The 18,842-nt window shown below is 35.6% G+C and overlaps 3 protein-coding genes across 7 annotated transcripts; 2 read left to right on the top strand and 1 right to left on the bottom strand.

The window, feature by feature from the left end:
- Nucleotides 1-784: 784 nt before the first annotated feature.
- LOC113693630 (zinc finger A20 and AN1 domain-containing stress-associated protein 8-like) lies at nucleotides 785-5,337 on the top strand. 2 transcript variants are annotated; one of them, XM_027212193.2, is made up of 4 exons: nucleotides 785-923; nucleotides 1,057-1,138; nucleotides 4,328-4,882; nucleotides 4,955-5,337. In XM_027212193.2, exon 3 carries the CDS (start codon nucleotides 4,340-4,342, stop codon nucleotides 4,856-4,858), a length of 519 nt encoding a protein of 172 aa, XP_027067994.1. In that variant the 5' UTR covers nucleotides 785-923; nucleotides 1,057-1,138; nucleotides 4,328-4,339; the 3' UTR covers nucleotides 4,859-4,882; nucleotides 4,955-5,337. The 2 variants fall into 2 exon arrangements, with proteins under 2 accessions (XP_027067994.1, XP_027067996.1); XM_027212195.2 differs by lacking the exon at nucleotides 1,057-1,138 and having other exon boundaries at nucleotides 787-923.
- A 4,669-nt stretch (nucleotides 5,338-10,006) lies between these two features.
- Nucleotides 10,007-12,901, bottom strand: LOC140008641 (uncharacterized). The gene is made up of 8 exons (XM_072053476.1): nucleotides 12,238-12,901; nucleotides 12,086-12,153; nucleotides 11,932-11,996; nucleotides 11,159-11,698; nucleotides 10,921-11,035; nucleotides 10,774-10,835; nucleotides 10,248-10,304; nucleotides 10,007-10,052 (listed from the first exon to the last, which is right to left on the bottom strand). The coding sequence occupies exons 1-8, from the start codon at nucleotides 12,899-12,901 to the stop codon at nucleotides 10,007-10,009; spliced, it is 1,617 nt and encodes a 538-aa protein (XP_071909577.1).
- Nucleotides 12,902-15,074: 2,173 nt separating this feature from the next.
- Nucleotides 15,075-18,210, top strand: LOC113693863 (zinc finger A20 and AN1 domain-containing stress-associated protein 8-like). 4 transcript variants are annotated; one of them, XM_027212611.2, is made up of 4 exons: nucleotides 15,075-15,335; nucleotides 15,472-15,543; nucleotides 17,186-17,740; nucleotides 17,813-18,210. In XM_027212611.2, the coding sequence occupies exon 3, from the start codon at nucleotides 17,198-17,200 to the stop codon at nucleotides 17,714-17,716; it is 519 nt and encodes a 172-aa protein (XP_027068412.1). In that variant the 5' UTR covers nucleotides 15,075-15,335; nucleotides 15,472-15,543; nucleotides 17,186-17,197; the 3' UTR covers nucleotides 17,717-17,740; nucleotides 17,813-18,210. The 4 variants fall into 4 exon arrangements, with proteins under 4 accessions (XP_027068412.1, XP_071909207.1, XP_071909208.1 ...); XM_072053106.1 differs by adding an exon at nucleotides 16,875-16,942 and having other exon boundaries at nucleotides 15,093-15,335; nucleotides 17,186-18,210; XM_027212610.2 differs by having other exon boundaries at nucleotides 15,098-15,335; nucleotides 17,186-18,210.
- The last annotated feature ends 632 nt before the right edge of the window (nucleotides 18,211-18,842 follow it).

Below are 18,842 nucleotides of genomic sequence, written 5' to 3'. Positions count from 1 at the left end.
TTTTAGCTAATATACCTATTAAATGCCTTAGAACTCATAAAATTTTCAAAAACAACCCAAAACTCTCAAATACAACTCACCTTATATCTATACATAAAATAAATAAATAAAAATTTCCAAATAAAACTTACCTTATCTCCATACATAAAATAAATAAATAAAAACTTTCAAATACAAGTTTCCTTATTCCTATACACAAAATAAATAAATAAAAGCAACATATAACAATAGGAGGTTTTTTTGTAGGTTGGTTTAACCACAGGGGATTTTTTCATAAGTTTGCTTAATAAGATGGTTGTTAAAAGGTTTTTTATTGCTTATATGTAATAGGGTAATTGTGCCATTTCGTCCACCTCCATTAGTTTTGATGATTTCCGTTGATATTTCAAATTAGTTCAAACCATAAAGGTCTAAAATGTATGATTTGAAACAATCATAAGAGACTTGTCCGCAGGTTAACGGGATTTTTTTTGTATTTTATCCATATGTAATATATTATGTTTAAAAGCAAGATATTTTATATGATAGTATATAAATATATAATTAGGGTCAAAATTTAATGGGACTTAATTTTCAGTTTAGTGTAGTCAACAATCAGTTTACAATTAACTCTCGGGTCATATATTTAGGTTCAAACTGTACCGTGTCGAGCTTTTCATGAGGCTCGGACCCTTTTCTGGGCTGAGTGGGCCAAGATCGGGCCTATCATTTTTTACCCCCTAATTTTTTTGTCTTCAGTATCAGGCTTCTTATATACGTACAGGCATAGAGTACCGAATTTGCAATTATTAAACCAAACCCACACAACTCTTTTTCTCTGTCTTTGCTTTCGATTTTCTCTCTCCACACGCTCTCTTTCTTCGCCTTCACCTCTCGATTTCTGCGATTATTATCTCTTATTTTCTAATTTTAATTAATTTAAGGTACTATTGAATGATATTCATCCCTTGTTTATCATCTCTATTGTTTTTTCAATCCTCCATGATTTTGATATGAAGGTTTTTGAATTTTAATTCATTTTTTCCTGTTCATTGTTTTCCTTTTTTGTGGGTGAAGGGTTTCGGGAATTAACATCTGGTTCGATTTTGCGCGTCAAGATCGGCCAAAGTTCCTTCAAATTTGTTGAAGCATAGGAGAGGTTTGTTTGTGCTGTTCTTATACTAGTATTAGGTCAATAATTGCTGTTGTAGCAGAAGTGGTTGTTTGCCCTTTTCCGGGTGTATGATTATGTATCAATATGCAAAAGAATGAAATTCTTTGGTGGGTTTGTTGTACTTTGTTCTTTTCTTGTCCAAAATTAGTTGGAAATATGTTGTGCTATTGTTAAAGGGTGAAAAGTTTTGATCTTTCGTTTTTTTTTGTTGTGAATTTGGTTGGTTAGGAAAGATTTTCTACTATGTTTAGGGTGGGGGCTGTGTGGTTAAGTATCTTTGTGGATTATTTGCTAGTTTGATGTAATTTGACTGTCTGTATCCTGTTGAACTTCTGCCAAGCTGTGTTCTTAGCGTAATTTAAATTTGTATAGTTGGATATTTTAAATGATGCTTAGTGTATCTTTAGTGTACCTTCAGCTTAACTTTATTTAGCTGTTTTCAACTGTTGGTAGACTGTGGACAATATTCAGTCTAAATTCTGTTGGGTTTTCAATCATCAAAGTATTCAATTAAGTAACCTTTAGGCTTCTATGGTGGCCTTCTTGATTTATGATCTCGCACTCGATCTTGACTTGAGGATAATTGGTGTTAGTGTTGAAGTGGCATTACACATAATAGGGAGATTCATAGCTAGGGAGTCCTCATAGATTCATATGACATGAAATGCAGGGGCAGGGGGTCATGTATGGGGTATACCTCACTAATCTAAGGGGCCTCCTCATCAAGAACACTTTAGATTTTTCTTGCAATTAGATGCGTGAGGTGGTAGTTTACAACTCAACCACCCCTGGGAGGAGGGGTGAAAAGAAGGCAAATTTTATTGAGGACGCGGATGGGTTCCCTGCTGTTTATAGCAGGTATTGCATCCATCTGTGGTGAAGCAAATCCTCTCTGAAAGCTAAGAATGATTTGATGGATAATTCTTGTTTGTTCAACATAACTTGTTAGAAAGGATATTGTTTGGATGACTTTTCTCCTGTGACTTTACCTGAAAGGCGCTTTTGTTCACTATCCATACATTGTAGAATGGTCTGTCTCCTGGGCAGCAGATTCTTTGCCCTTTATATTGAACAACCTCCAGCTTTAGAAAGCATTCCTAAACAGTCTCTGACACACACCAGGTCAAACTCTAGCTGCCTAAAGCAAGTTTTGTTGTAGGATCTCACAAAATCCTCTCCAACTTTTCATTGATATTATATCTTCTACGAGGCACTTGTCTCTTGCCAAGAGCCATCTGCATTTGCTTGTGCTTGTCTTCATGATGGTCAAGATAGATTTAGAAAAATCTTACACTTCACTGATGATGGGACACTCAAATGAGGAGCCTTGTCTTCTTGACATTGTTTTTCAAGCTTTGCTGCTATTGTGATTTTTTATCCATATGGGTTTGTGGCAATTGGGTCAAACATCTTATCCTTTATCGCAAGCCCTTGAAGGAGCTATTCATGAAATTGCCCTCTTTTTTGGCCTTGTGGGGAAAAGATGGTGGGGGGTATCTGGCGGATGTTGTGGTTTTGTGGACACATGATCTTTGCTGTCTGTTTTGATCATTAGATAGTTGATGGGTAACTTTTCTGTTCTTGTAGCCTTGACTTGTATCTAACAAAATATATTGTCATAATCCGTCTCATAATTGAGCTGATTATGAATGGAATTCTGTCAAGTGGGCACACAATGTGCAAGAAAGCGGGATCGTAATGGTCTACTCACATTCTCCAAGTTCGGTATCTGTCGGAAAAAATTCTATAGACTACTCTTGGAATTTTGAGCTTTGTAGATTGCTTTTCTTTTAACTTTCAAATATCAGTATTTGTTAGTTTGTTGTATATCATCCTTGTGTAAGATGGTTGGTTTGTGACATGTTGTGCAGTAGAAGGATGGTCTGGAAAGATTTGTTCTTGGAAAAGAATTATGCCAAATTGTCAGTGAAAATTAGCCTTTTTTTTTGGGGGGGGTGGGGAAGGGGGTGAGGTTGGGTGCAATAGCTGTTGATAGATTTAAAAATGTTGACGAAACTTTCTGAAATCCTCTGAAAATGTTCAGCTAAAACTAAACTGAAATAGAACTGAATCAAGTTTTAATAGACTCCTTTCCTGTTTCAAAGTCCTAATTTAACTTAAGCCCTAATTCTTAGGCTGGAAGATATAATTAAAAATAGAACAGCAATTACAAAATTGGGAAACCCAAATATTTTTGCAGAATATATAGCTAGACAACTAGGAAGGCCTAGCTATCTGATAGAAGACTGAGCTAAAGCAAGTCTAAGACAATTAAAACTTTTAAATGAGTCTGGAATAATTGAAGAAAAATATGCTTCCAGTCCAGCACCATTTTGGAACTCAATTGTCTGACTTGTGAAAAAGGCATAATGTGCAATTTGACAAAAGCCCAAAAAAAAAAAGAATTAGTAAAGGTGATGGGGAAGTTTAAGGGGGAGCTGACTCGAATTGGTAGATAATGGGATATTAATGGCATGTTATGCAAAAGTAGCAACATGGGGGTAAGGGCATTAGTGGAAAAGTAATAAAAGGGTTTATGCTTTATTGAAGTAGTAAAATGAGAAAACATAGTTGAAACTTAAAACAGCATAAAAACCTTGTTATGTGACTATGTAATTTGAGCATGCTGTCATATTTTGCTGTCTTCCCTGAATTTTGTACTGATTAGATTGAACTGCAACATAGTTGGGAACTGCTGTAGTACAAATTCTTAAGTTTAAGAGATGAATTTGGTCACTTCTCTGATACTTAATACAGATATGCTTTCTTTATGTTTTCCTTGTGCATAATGTTAAGATGACTGTGTATGTTCTTGGGAGATCTTCAGATTTTTCTCTTGGTCTATTAGATGTAGAACACGTTTCAGTTGTCTTGAAGCCCTACATATCCGGAGGTCTTTGCCGATTTAGTATATTAAGCAATTTTACTGTGTTATGTATCCTTTGTCTTTGGTGAGTTAGTTAGTATGTCAAGTATACTTCTGCATTTTGGTGAATTCAGTAGGCTTCATTTGCAATGCAGTTTTTGAAAATTGCCTAGAGATGCAACTAGTTAGAGCACTGCAACATTCAATAATCAGTATAGAGCTATGGCTATGTGTTTTCTAGAAATGTATGCCTTAAGTTCTCATTTACTCAAATCATTTGGTTTACTTCCTATTTTGTTCTTCCTCAGGATATTTACCTCATGGAATCCTCAAAAGAGACAGGCTGCCAAGCTCCAGAAGGGCCAATTCTTTGCATTAACAATTGTGGATTTTTTGGTAGTGCAGCGACCATGAATATGTGTTCTAAGTGCCACAAAGAGATGATCTTGAAGCAGGAGCAAGCCAAGCTTGCAGCTTCATCAATTGAGAATATTGTCAATGGCAGCTCAACTAACAATGGGAAGGGGCCTGTGGCTACTGGTGCTTTGCCTATACAGGCTATGCCAGTGGACTTGGAAGCAGTTTCTACTCAAGCATCGATTAATGTTTTAGCTGGGCAGGGCTCAGAGGTGAAGGTGAAAGAGGGGCCAAACAGGTGCACCACTTGCCACAAACGTGTGGGTTTAACTGGTTTTAACTGCAGATGTGGAAATCTTTTCTGTGCTGTGCATCGCTATTCTGATAAGCATGAGTGCCCATTTGACTATCGCAATGCTGCTCGGGATGCAATAGCCAGAGCAAATCCTGTTGTCAAAGCAGAAAAGCTGGATAAGATCTAAAGTTACCAACTGAAGCATTATGAGGTACGCATCTTTTGTCCTATGTCTTTGCATTTTGTTATAGATTGACCACTGGTCTTATTATGTTTGCTGCAGCATTGCTGAAGGTGTAAGGCATAAGGATTTGGGCATCTTTGCAATCTGGTGAACTTTGGAAGTCCATCCTTTTGTACTGGCTACTATTGCTTGGGTTGCTCCAGTATCTTAGTTCTTTGTGCAGGCTTGGTGGATGTCTTTGTGCAATGTTTAATTTGTCCTTCTGGTTCTTTTTCATTTCTGTCATCTTAATGCAAATGTAGCATGCTTTAAGAGCTCTTCAAGATGTGGGGAATGCTAAGAAAGATAAAGAGGGAAATTGAAAAGGAGAAATATTCATCTGCTGTATGTCCCTGCGTATTGGGAAACCCAGACATAATGCTAGATGTGTATAGATGTTTGTCTTTGCTATATAAGGAAGAACCATCGCGTTTCTTTTTTTTTTTCTTTTTTTTTTTTTTTTTTGAGCCTAGGAACCATCACGTTTGAGTTATCATTTTTAGTGGCTCTCTACAACCTGTTATTTACTTTCTTCAATGTGTTTTTTTTTTTTTGTTTTTTGGGGGTTTCCCAAAGTGTTTCTTCTGAGATTGATACAGGAGAAGATGTTCCCAAGAATGCTCCATTGCATCTAAACTTGGGTTATATTATTGTTTAGAAAATCCTGCTAGTCTTTCTTTATTGTAACGTTCAAGGCTGCAAGCTCCTCCTCCAATGAGGAATTGTGCGTGTGTACATGACTCTGGTAAACACGGGTTCAGGAGGACTCGAGTTTTCCTTCTCTTAGAAGTAATTTTATACGCGGTCAATGTTCACAAATTTCCCGAAGATCTTCGCGAATATTTATGATTACTAGTGATTGTGACCCCAAACGCTTTGGTCTCTTGGATTGGAAGTTTCTACTAAAAATTTTACTACAAAAAATTGCAATTCAAACGGTTAGCCAATTTGCCAAGGAGATTGACCTGATACTGAGGTGTTATGTTAGAATTCTCTGCCCTCAATTTGATAAAAAATAAAAACTTAAAGAATTTTGGGAAAGACTTATACTATTAAAAAGTTTGGCTATTTGGAATCCCGCTGCAAGAATTGGACACAAGAATTGGACAGGCTGTCACAGTCTCTTTTTTTTTTTTGGGTCCTTTCTATGAGGTATGACCCTGGACAGGGAAAAGGTAAGAAAGGATATCATGGTTAAGGGTTTGCCAAATAAGTATTCATTGGATATTCGTTAAAATGTGCTTTAGGTATCAGATTTTGGGAAAAGTAAGATTCATTAGAGAAGTGTATAAATACAAGAAAAACTTGTTAGTATGTATATATATAATAAGTCTAATAAAATTTAGGAGTACTAACGAGAATGGACGCTTCTTAAAAAAACTTCATGATCAAATGCAGTTAGAAATGTGGTTGTTAATAGATTTTAGGTATTTAACGAGTGCTCGTTAGAAAAACCCTATAATCAAATTCACTTTCAAATGTGGTTGTTAAGTGAACTGATTACCACAGAAGGGATGGTTTTACCTAATTGAACTATTACAGGTTCTACTGCAATTTTTATTTTTCCCAGTCAAGTGGACATGACTTCAGGCCTAAATTAACCATGCCTAGGATGACAAATTTGTACTTTCCAAATTAAGTAGGTATGTCAAAACAAATTCATTGTCATGGATCGATTTTTTCACAATGATGCTTACACACTACAACAGTTAGGGTGGAAGGATGAATCAAGTTGGATGCATTAGTTAGTCCTCTCTAGCTTGCTTTTAAGTTAAAAAAAGAAGGTAAAAAAAAATGTGGCTAAAGGGCAAAGGAACGATACAATCTTTAAAAAAAAAAAAAAATAGTATGGAAGGGTGAGATTGAAGAAGTAGAAAGAGCGAGAGAGGATTTAAACCCAGAACTTCTATATCTTGAAGTCTCAACTTCAACTACTAGATAAAAACCTTCTCAGTGGAAAAATATGTAATTATGCACAACTATTGCATAAGGTGGGAATAGGGAATGATGCAGTTTAGCAAATTTTTATGTCGTTTTAGGTATCATTTCCTCAAAATTGTATCTTAATGAAGATAATTATTCAAAATTTAATTCTTTGAAATGGTTATAATCTAATGTTCAACAATAGAGGTCTAAATTAATCAAGTAAAGGGTGCCTATGGTTCAAGTTTGAATCGAAAATCAGATTGGAATCGGTCTAGTAGATTGTTGAATTGAAATTGGAATTAGATTTCGGAAATTGGAACTGGAGCCATAATCATGATAAAGGTTCGGGTTCAAGTTCAAGTTCATCGAAATTCTGAACCATAATCGAAACTGACGGTTTACGACCTATTCAAACCGTTTAAAAAAACATTTGCTACCTAAACATATTTGACTTGTTTAAAGTTCAATATCAATAGTCAGTATTTAATACCAGTAACTCCAACCCTAACTCAACAACCCATTGTTTTATTCCATTAGTAAGTTTATACCTTGTGACTAATCTAAATCCAAGATGAATCTAATCTAATCAATAATGAGATTTTTTTTTCATAAAATTTGCTTCATTCTTTTTTTTTTCCTTGCACACGATAATATAATAAAGTTCTTTCTTTCTTTCCTTTTTAACATTCATTTTCATATTTTCTTAGAATCAAATTTATAACAAGTGTTTAAACATGACTTAAAGAGCCGGAATTGTAACAAGAACCAGAGATTCAATATTTGTAACCATAATTGTCCCTATAATGGCCAATTTTGGTTTCAACTTTCAAAAGAACCAGAATTGTCGGTTTTAAACTAGAACCGACAGTTTTGGAACTGTGACCATGTCTAAATCAAGCCACTCGACTCAGGCTTGCAAGTAACTCGATCAAAAATTCGACTCGAACTCAACATTGATTGAGTTCGAACTACTTGATAAGATTATCGAATCAAGTTCAAATAGAAAAAAATCAAAACTCGAGTACTTGTCAAGATATGCTAAGATAATTTTTAAATATTTATTATAAAATTATGAAATTTACTAAACAATCGAGCTTGAAATCTTGATTAACTCGATTAAGTTTGATTTGGTTGAATTCATGTAAGATAAGATAAGTTTGACCTCTAGTTCGAGTTCAACTTTGAAGAACTCAATAAGCTCAAATTCTAACTTTTTTACTTAGTTAGTGCAGTACTCTACAATTTATTTCACCATCTAATGGTGGATTTAACTTGAAGATATAATATTTGAAAAAGATGAGTAAAATCCCTAGAGTTTAATCTTCATTAAAAGGCAAAAAAAATTACCACAGAATCCTTAATGAGGCACTAATACAACACTTTTTTTTTTAATGAGACGCTTTTGTTTTTCGAGATGACTCAAATTTGAGAGTTCTCACTTACACTCTTTTCTTCCAAAACATCCAACCCATCCTTTGCCACCTATTACAACACTTTTCATACAATTTAGTCCTCGATTAGTGTTTGAAATTACCAAAAAAAATCCTTGTTGAGACGTTTGTACAACATTTCTTATCCAGATTATGGTACTTACCAAGAAACGTGACCTTAGTTGGGGGGAATATTTTGGTAATTAAAAAAAAAATTTGTAAAAAACTTTTTCTTTCCTGCAAGGTACTCTCAACAAATGATGCGCTAATGTTCAAACACGTTGCAAGCCCGAAAAAGCTCTATTTTTATTCATGTGTTTGATTGTGGGATAATTTTCCTCAATCTGAAGATGATTTGAAAGGAATGCTACATAATTATTTTTTCAAAAGAAACAAAAAAAGAAAGGGCATTTTAACATATTTATTACTTGAAAAATTTGCCAAATTGGTCCCTAACATTTATCAAAAATACTTTTTTAGTCCCTAACATATAAAATCAGCTAAAATGATTCTTTACATTTAAATTATGAGCCAATTTGGTCCTATTGCTCATTTTCGCTCATTTCTCCGGCCAAAAATAGCACTCCCCCCTCACGTGGTCATATTTTTAGGGACAAAACCGAAAAACACATTTCATTACCGGTTGAAAGAAGCCATCTTTCCTTCATCTAATCGCCTCACTAACCCATTGAAATTGAAGAGGGAAAACACAGCAGTAAGAAATTGGGAAGAAGAAGCTGACCCTTGGAGAGTAAAATGAATCCAAACGAGCGATGTCTTTGTGAAAAGGAACCCATCATTGTGACTTCTTGGAAACCTGCAAATCCAGGGAGAAGATTCTATGGTTGTCCAAATTATGAAGTAAGTTTTCTTGAAATTTCAGGTCAGTTTGGGTTTGGGATGTGGGGTTAAAATTTGGTAACTGATGTTCAGGTTAGTTTCAGGTTTCAGGTTTCTTGATATCTGATGTTCTTCATGCATTTTAGGTAACTCGTGCTTGTGGCTACTTTAAGTGGTATGATCCACCAATATGTAGTAGATCTGTGTCAATAATATCTGGTTTATTAAAATCAATCAACCGGCTACAAGCTGATCAAGAACAGAGAATCCGAAGAGAGAAATTGTTTTGGGCTGCTTTGGTTGCCTCTTGGATGTGCACTTTGCTGTTGTTAATAAGTTGGAATCAAACAAAAATTGAAAGATAGTTATTGATGGGTCTAACATGTTGTTTTAATTCTGTCTGGCTTTATCGAAGAATGTGAATCCGAGAGCATGTAGCAGTATCCAAAATATGAGGAGGCTTTTTGTACTAGCTGCACTTTTGTTAGTGGTTGTGTAATAGTAACAGCAGCACTTTTGGTAATTATTGTGTAATAGGAAAGGCTTATGTTTGTACCATTTACAATTATGAATGCAAAGCTGCCTTTTGGTAAATTGATTGTCGGAAAGGGAAATTTGCTAATGTGAAAGTGAAGATGATGAATGGCTTTGTCTCTTAACATTGAATTTGAAGACAATAAGCTGCAGATACACTCAAATTTAAACATCAACAATTGATAAGAATGGATGGATTCACACAACAATAGAAGTAAATGACAATGAAATGTTACATCTATTATGTGAATGGAAACTGAAATCCCAGAAACAAAACCTACAAGATATTGTTAATGGAAACTTTACAACCAAATGTATGTTTACTAAACTAAGATAAAAGTATCAATATGATCTAAATAAAATTGTTACAGCTGGTCAAATCTTAAAGAGCTACATGGTTATCGATCATTTCTGCTACTGGTCCAGTCCTAACAACAAAGAAAAATGTACTATCAACTTCTGAAGGATCCCATTTTGGCAGCAATAGTGCAAATATCTAGATACTGCAGCAACATGCATGGAAGTCCTCTTGCCAACTGTTTCAGGTGATCCCATGAATGTATCATATCAACCAGATATTGGAACCACATAATAGTACAAACATAAAAAATAAGATTAGATACAGCAGGATTGTAACATCTTGTCCATCTCCTTGATCTATGGAGCCAGGCTTGCTGAACCTAATACAGTATGCAAAATTTTTCAAAACATCAGAGGCTAAGGAGGCACCAAAATTGATCTCTCATATCATGCACACAGAAATTATTTACTTGCTTTAGACTAGCCAAAAACAAAATTATACCTGTCCAAAATACTTAATAGAGGGAAAAGAAACTTGGCCAAACTCAGTTCCACAAAAGATAAGAAGCCAAGATGCTTTTTACAGCAGTGCCAAAAACTAACAGCAAAATATTTGCATCAAAAACTAATAGCCAAGATGCTATTTACGACAGTGCTAAAGTCTTAGCTCAAGTCGTAATACATGAACTATAATATCCCAAAAGCAAAATACAACATAAAAAGTTGTAGCTAAAGCCACAAAAAGATGCTTAAACAAGCCACCAGCACTTCAATTTTTTTTTTGCTTCACTAATTTTTGAAGATTCATGTGCCTGCCCTTGAGAAAGCTCTGCAACAGTGGAAGTGCACCTGCCTTTGATGTGACCATATTGGTGGCAAATAGAGCACTTGTACTTCCCAATATTCTCCACCTTGACAATTTTAACGAAGGCTTGTTAGACAACATAAAGGTAAAATATGAGTATTTGACAAGCAAAAGATGTTTATGATACTCACTGGAATAGTTGCAGCAATAGAATAGTTTGATATAGATTGTTGACTTCCCAATCGTGCATCTACCATGAGTTCCTTAGACATCTGAGTATTTGACTTAGGAACTGGAGGTGTAGGTCTAACAAATCCATGTGAATCAGTCTCAGTAGAGGCATTTTGTTTATGGCTTCAACACTTCCTACTATTGTGGCCAGTCTTGTTACATTTTCGACACTTATATACCATCTGCCCAATTCTAGACAGCTTTTGCTGCTGCTTATTTTGCTTTTTACCTGATGTTGGTTCATCTAACTCCCTTCGTTTAGCCTTTCGTGGTCTACCAGGAAGTTTTATGTTCTCAGGAAGTAGCACGGGCGGCATGTCAGAATTTTTCCACATGTGCTCAGCATTCATTGGGCTTATCATGGGTTCATATGCCCTCATGTAAGCTTCTTTGGAGTAGCAATTATTTACAAACTTCTCAGGTTCCTCTCCAGTGTCACAAATTACAGCAATGGCATGTGCACAAGGAATGCCATTAAGGTCCCACTTTCTACAACTACAACATCTACTAATAAGGTCCACAGTATACCTATCACCATACATGCACCTAACTTCAAATTTCCAGTCCCTGGAGTGGCTAGGAATGCAGTCATTTGCAGCAAGCTTATTTTTCTCTAACTTTTTCAGAATTTTAGGACATATCTCCCCAGTGTATTTTTTTATCCATTCCCTCTTTTTTTCTATCCTAACCATTAAGTAAAATCTAATGGTCTCCAATATATCAAGAATTGGTTTCTGCCTAGCATCAAGGATTGTGAAGTTAAAACTTTCACACAGATTATTTAACAAAATATCACATTTTACACTTGTTCTAAAATGTGATCTTGTCCACTTCTTTTGTAAGCACCTTCATCAACCTCTTTTAGTGACTTCATCAATCCAGCAAATCCGTCCCTATAAGAAGCTCGTGCTGCAACCCATATCCTTTCCTTGAGAGCTAGGCCTGGATGTTATTTTTTGAAATTATTATACATGTGCCGCACACACATGCGATGCTCAACCCCTGGCAGTACCTCTTGAATAGCTTGAACTAGCCCCTGTATAAATGAAATAAAAATTCAAACCTATATTACTGTCACTAAGTATTATCATAACAACAAGGCTGATAAAATTAGTTATATATTACCTTTTGCTTGTCGGTTATAAATGTCCAAATGCTTTGATCAATAATTTCAAGGTCACCATTTAACTCTTCTACAAACCATTTTCAAGAGTTCTTATTTTCAGTCTCAACTACAGCATATACTATCGAAAATAATTGATCATTTGGATCAATACCAACGACTGTGAGAAGAACTCCCTTGTGACAGCCTCTTAAGTGACATCCATCAAGACCTACAACATATCTACAACCCTGCAAGAACCCTCTTTTACAACCATCTAGACACACATAGAATCTTTGAAACTTATCATCACCCTCATTATTCTCAGTTGTAGTCATGAACACATTAGAGTCAGGATTTGCTTTTTGAAGTTCTTCACAGTAGCTCCAAAGTTTGCTGTACTGGAACATGACATCACCATGTATCATCTCTTTAGCTTTTGCTCTTACCTTATACCTCACATTAGGTGTGATACTAACTCCCAAGTCCTTGTGGACCTTTGTCATAAAATCACCTACATTAAAATTTGGGTTCAGCCTAATGTCCTCCAAATACTTGTTGGCCAAATATGTCACACTTGTCAGGCCATGATAGGTTGTCCTACCACAAATGTGAGTCAGCAGCATGCTTTTGCTTTGGAATGTCACTTTATCACTCCTAATTGAGCAATATGTGTTCCACATGCATCTCTTGCCTCTACATATGGCTTTGCATCTGTTTGAATCATTTTTCTTAAACCTGATTTTCCTTTCATACTTCACTCCATGTGATTTTGCAGCATTGATAAAGTCAATCTTACACTTAAATAATAACCCAAGTTCAAGCTTTGGGTCATCCATCTCTGTTGCAGGATTGAATACCCTAAACTTTTTCTTGTCCACATCTTTACTCCCTCATTCATTTTCAGAACTCTCATTGTTGTGCAGCCCATCATGTGATGAATTATCTGATTTCTCCATGCTGCACTCATTATCTTCTTTATTAACAGCAGTTTCCTGTACCTTTTCTTTACCTTTTTTTGCTGTCTTGAACTGTTTAGCAACATTAGCCCAATCTGGAGGTATTTCACTAATAGATTTCATTAGCTCTTCCTCATCAATTATGGCATATTCGCTATCATACAAAATCTCGGGATCACTTGAGACAATATCCTCTATGATCTGCTCCTTATTTTTTTTGAATGACTTTTTACCTTCAGTCTTTCTATTTGATGTCTTTCTTGACTTAGTTGGTGCTCTTCTTCCTTGTCTGCTTCTGCCATGTCTTTCATTTTTATTACCATCAATTTCTGTAGCTCCATCAGTTGCATGTTTACCTACATCAGTTTCTACAGCCTCAGCAGTCTCATATTCAGCAGCATCAGGAGTTTCATGATCAGCAGGATGACTTTCTGTAGTTCCTCCACTCTCATGTTCAGCAACATGAGATGCACTTTGGTATGATCCACTCCTGCCACTAACACCACTCTGAGCAGCAACATCTTGATGGCCAACATCCTTTCTCCTCTGCTGCATTTTCAATCTTTTTGCATGTGAAATTCTTTTCTTCGCAATCTGTTTCATCCTCTTACTAGTACGTGAAGGATTCCTCCATCCATGTTAGCGTCTTGAAAACCACCATTAGTAGCTGGTGTTAGTGTGGCCACATGTACAGATTCTTCTTGAACATTCTCTGGTGTGGTCACACGTACAGATTCTTCATTATTTCTATTACTATCATGCCTTCTTCCTTCTTCATCAACAGCAAAATGAAGCAAATTATATGTTCTTCGATGAATGAAGAACACATCAACTAACTCATACGTACTCCCTAATTTAGCCAATTCAGCAACATCATCCTCTTGCAACATATACACTAATCCATCTGCCATATTCCTATCAGGAATCAGGTAGTAGTAACGCACTATATAAGGCTCAAATCCAAGTTTATTAGCTATTTCGTCCAACTTACACAGAGACCATTTTTTTGGGTTACAACCATCGACTATGTCAACCGAACCCCCTACATAGTCTCTATTTCCTGTATCTCTAAGTTCATCTCCAAAGTGTATACGAATAGAAAAATGCATTTCATTGGCCCCTGTCAGCCATTAAAACGACAATTACTTTGGAACCATAACAGAAATGTGGAGCCTTTCATAATAAAAATTGGGGACCACAACAAAACTAAAAAAAAATTTGGGGACCACAGCAAAACTAAGTAAAATAATGAACAATTTTCAATTAATTAACATAAAATATAGTCCTAAGCAAGATTCGTCAACAATTGCTAACCACATTGGTAAAAAAAAAAACTTACCGTAACCCATTGTGAAGTCCCATTTTTCCGATTCATTCTGCATCTTTTCGAAGATTTTCTTCACGATTTTCTGACCAAACCTTCGATCATTTCTCAATCACACCCTACAGGTTTGTCGTCGTCATCATCGGCAGTACATTTTCAAGTTATGCTTGTTAAGTCGGGGATGCAATTAGGGTTTCTTGAAACTATAATTTGAGGGCCAAAGGTGAAATGTGTATTTTGGTGGTGGTCCCTTATCCTTTTACTTTCAACCGATAATGAAATGTGTTTTTCGATTTTGCCCCTAAAAATATGACCACGTGAGGAGGGCGTGCTATTTTTAGCCGGAAAAATGAGCAAAAACGAACAATATGACCAAATTGGCTCATAATTTAAATGTGAAGGATCATTTTGGCTGATTTTATATGTTAGGAACTAAAAAAGTGTTTTTGATAAATGTTAGGGACCAATTTGACAAATTTCCCTTATTACTTATTCACGAATTGTAACAATAAAAAAATTAGAATTAATTTTTTCTAAACAGAACGCATCATATCAGCATAAATTAAAAAATTTAAATTGAGATTAAATTAATATTTAAGTGACATACATATGCATTCCATCCGTAGTGTAATAATATATATATATATATATATATATATATATATATATATATATATATATATATATATATATATTTTACCAGAATCCATAGTGTAATAATATCAAGGTAGGAAAGATGAATCTAAAAAATTAACTTAAAAAAAAAACCTAAAAAAATTAACATCCGCCCTTCTCCCAAAATTTCCCAAAAAGCAAGATAGTGAAAAAACAAAAATGGTTCAAAATATCTGAAGTCCTAGCCCAATTTTTGCAATTATCAATCCAATTCACACCAGCCGTTTCCTCCGTAGCTCTCCACATTCTCTCTTTCCGCGGCTTCACCTTGCTGATTATTATAGCTTCAGTTTAATTGAAACTGTACATATTAAGGTATTTAATACTATTAATATATTTGCAGTCTTCGTATTCTCCTTCTTGTTTCTCATCTATTTATTTACTCTTCTCTTCGGAATTCCTTTTTGAATTTTAGTATATTTATTCCTTTTTATATATTTTTACCCTGAAGGGTTCCAGAATTAGCATCTGGTTCGATTTTGCACGTCAAGATCGGCCAAACCTCCTTCAATTTCATCAATACGTAAGGATTTTTTTCTCTCTCTTTTTCTTTCATCGGTTTCTGATTAGTTATAAATTTAATTTATCCCTGAATCGATGCAGGAATTGTAGAATTTTTGTTTTTTAAAAAGAAAGGTTTCACCCCCATTTTTGCTTGGGGGGGTTTTTGTGATTGTCTGAGCAATGAATACTTTTGGTGGGTTTTGTTGTACTTTTGTTTTTTCTTTTTTTGAGAATTAGTGGTAAGGGGTTCCACTATTTCTAGATGGTGAAAAGTTTTGGTCTTTTGGAATTTTTGTTGTGAATCCCATCTGATTTACGCTAATATGGGCAGTAAGAAGTAGTTTTTGTTTATTTAATTTTTTAAAAAAATTCTTTTCTTTAAGGATACGGACTTGTTTGGTTAGTACATATTTTGGATTATTGCTAGTGCAATTTAATTTGATTGTCTGTTATCTTCTGGAAGTTCTGCCTAGTTGTGTGTTTTACATGATAATTTATGGAAAAATTTGTATGGTTGGAGATTTTAAATGATGCTACCGATGATAATAATATGTTAACTCTGCCTTCCGTATGTGTTTGGCTAGCTGTTTCCAGCTGTTGGCATGCTTGTACGATATTTACCAACAAATTTTGGTGGAATTTATTCATCTAGATAAGTTATTATCTCAGTTTTTGTGTTTTGACTTGTGGATGACTGTGTTAGTGTCGATATCTTAATGGTTCTCTTGCATCATACCATGTCTACTCTAATGATCTTTTTCATAATTCAGATGAGCTCATGAATGGATTTCTATCAGGAGGAAACAAAAGAGTGCAAGTAGATAGAATAGCAGTTTTGCATTTTGCTTTTCCATTTCATTCTAATTGAATATCAGTAAACTTGCAATTTCTGCTAGAAAGAATTCTGTAAATTACTATTGCACTTTTTAGCTTGTAGCTTTCTAACTTCATTCTTTTTCCCTTTTTCTGAAGATCACTATTTGTTTTTGTTGTTTACCGTCCTTTAGTGTAATGTTGCCAGTTCATGAAACGCTGGAATACAATATTGTTATAAAAGGCAACTTAGTTGAAGTTAAACAGCCACTTAACAAACCTTGTTTTGGGGGTCACGTAACGTGAGAAAGTGCCAATGCTTTGATATTTTTCCACATTCCCTGGATTTTGCTGTTAGATTGAACTACAAGAATGTATGGAAAATTGGGTACTGCTGTAGGAGATGAATGGCAGCTTCTCTGTTACCATGCTATTCTCATGTCTGACCTCTAGTGGTTTGCTATCTCTAACTTTTTCTTCCCCCTGACTATAAATTATGTTATGATGATTGTGTGCCACGTTCCTGCACGATGCTAGGATTTTTCTCTTGTTCAGCTGAACTTGAAGCCAACAACTTGGTATGCTTTTGCTTACATACTATAGAGGTATGTTGAGTTTTGCTGAGTTAAATAGGCTTCATTCATGATAAGTTGTCGACAATTTGTTAGAGATTCTTAACATCATATGTGGTTGCATATTAAAAAAAGTAACTAGTTACTGCATTGCCGAATTTAGTTTTCAGATATGAAGGTATTTGTTTATCAGCAAAATGGCTCTGAAGTTTTCTAGGTTATCTTGTACTTCAGTTAGTTGGTAAACTTAGTTTTCTGTTCATCCTTAATTGGCAGGATATTTGTCTAATGGAGTCTTCAGAAGAGACAGGCTGCCAAGCTCCGGAAGGTCCAATTCTTTGCATTAACAATTGTGGGTTTTTTGGTAGTGCAGCAACCATGAACATGTGTTCAAAGTGCCACAAGGAGATGATCTTGAAGCAGGAGCAAGCCAAACTTGCTGCTTCATCGATTGAGAACATCGTCAATGGCAGTTCAAGTAGTAAAGAGAAAGAGCCTGTTGTTACTGGTGCTTTGGCTGTACAAGCTGTGTCAGCGGACTTTGAAGTTGTTTCGACTAAGGCATCCCCTGAGATTTTAGTGGGGCAGGGCTCAGAAGCGAAGGTAAAAGAGGGCCCAAACAGGTGCAGCACTTGCCGCAAACGTGTGGGTTTAACTGGTTTTAACTGCAGATGTGGAAATCTTTTCTGCGCCGTGCATCGTTATTCTGATAAGCATGAGTGTCCATTTGACTATCGCGCTGCTGCTCAAGATGCAATAGCTAAAGCTAATCCTGTTGTCAAAGCAGAAAAGCTCGACAAGATCTAGTAGCCAGGGCTGAAGTTTTATAAAGTATGCAGCTTTTTCTCAATGAATTTGCTATTTGTTATAAGTTGACCACTTGTCTGATTGTGTCTGCTGTAGCAATGCTCAACGTGTAAGGCATAAGGATTTGGGCATCTTTGCTGTCTGGTGAACTTTGGAAGTCCTCTACAACTGGCTACGATTGCTTGGGTTGCTTCAGTATCTTAGTTCTTTGTGCTGGGTTGGTGATGTCTTTGTGCAATGTGCATTTGTCCTCCTGGTTATTTTCCATTTGTGTCATCGTAAAGCAACTGCGTCATGGCTCAAGAAAACTCTTTTTTTTTTGGTGGGGGGGTGGGTATTTCTAAGAGAAAAGGCGGGAAAATTGAAAAAAGAAACTATTCATCTGCTGTATGTTTCTACATATTGGGATGAGTTAATCCCAGACATAATACTAGATGTGTATAGATGTTTGTCCTTGCTATAAAAGGAAGAATGATCGAGCTTTTGGATAACCATTTTCTATGGCTCAGCAACCTTTACTTGCCTCGTTTTCACTTTTTTGTTTCTTCTGAGATGGATACAGGAGATGATGTTTGGAATGGATTCTCTATTGCATCTAACTTGGATTACGTTTTGTCAGAAGCTAGTCTTTCTTTATCGCTTCTTGTGAGATGGATAGAAGAAATATGTGCAATGGATTATCTGTTCCATCTAACTTGGATTACATTTTTTCAGAAGCTAGTATTTCTTTGTCAAAACTTCTAAAGCTGCTAGTTCCTGCCTTGATAATTGGCTGAAAGTTTGAATTTATATCGCATTGTGGCTGCTTGCTATATTTGAAATTCTTGGACTTTTTCGCAGCGCCGTTCTTAGGCTTGCCAAACTGGATGTTTCTATGTGGCATTTACTGTATTTTTGTGAGAGTTTCTATCGGTGAGTCGTGGAGTATTTTGTGTATGTAAGTAGATTGCAGATGCTATCACTTTTAGATCTGAAACTTGTGCCCTTTTTATTGTGATCACTGAAACTTGGGATGTTATCACTTTTTGTTGTGTGTGTGATTACTGAAACTTGTAGCATTTTTTACTACTTGGTAAAGAGGAGAGCTCTTTGATTTTCTGGGGAGATACCAAATGTTTCCAGGCAA

The sequence above is a fragment of the Coffea arabica genome, chromosome 6c (assembly GCF_036785885.1).
Source record: "Coffea arabica cultivar ET-39 chromosome 6c, Coffea Arabica ET-39 HiFi, whole genome shotgun sequence".
Classification (NCBI taxonomy): Eukaryota; Viridiplantae; Streptophyta; class Magnoliopsida; order Gentianales; family Rubiaceae; genus Coffea; species Coffea arabica.
This window is presented reverse-complemented; position numbering and strand designations above follow the sequence as displayed.

Coding starts and splice junctions, on each gene's coding strand:
- LOC113693630 (XM_027212193.2), top strand. CDS start 4,340: ATGGAATCCTCAAAAGAGACAGGCTGCCAAGCTCCAGAAGGGCCAATT.
- LOC140008641 (XM_072053476.1), bottom strand. CDS start 12,901: ATGGATGACCCAAAGCTTGAACTTGGGTTATTATTTAAGTGTAAGATT. Junction 12,154..12,237: donor AGTTCTTCTCACAGTCGTTG/GTATTGATCCAA, acceptor AATGGTTTGTAG/AAGAGTTAAATGGTGACCTT. Junction 10,305..10,773: donor TATGGTCACATCAAAGGCAG/GTGCACTTCCAC, acceptor ATACTGTATTAG/GTTCAGCAAGCCTGGCTCCA.
- LOC113693863 (XM_027212611.2), top strand. CDS start 17,198: ATGGAGTCTTCAGAAGAGACAGGCTGCCAAGCTCCGGAAGGTCCAATT.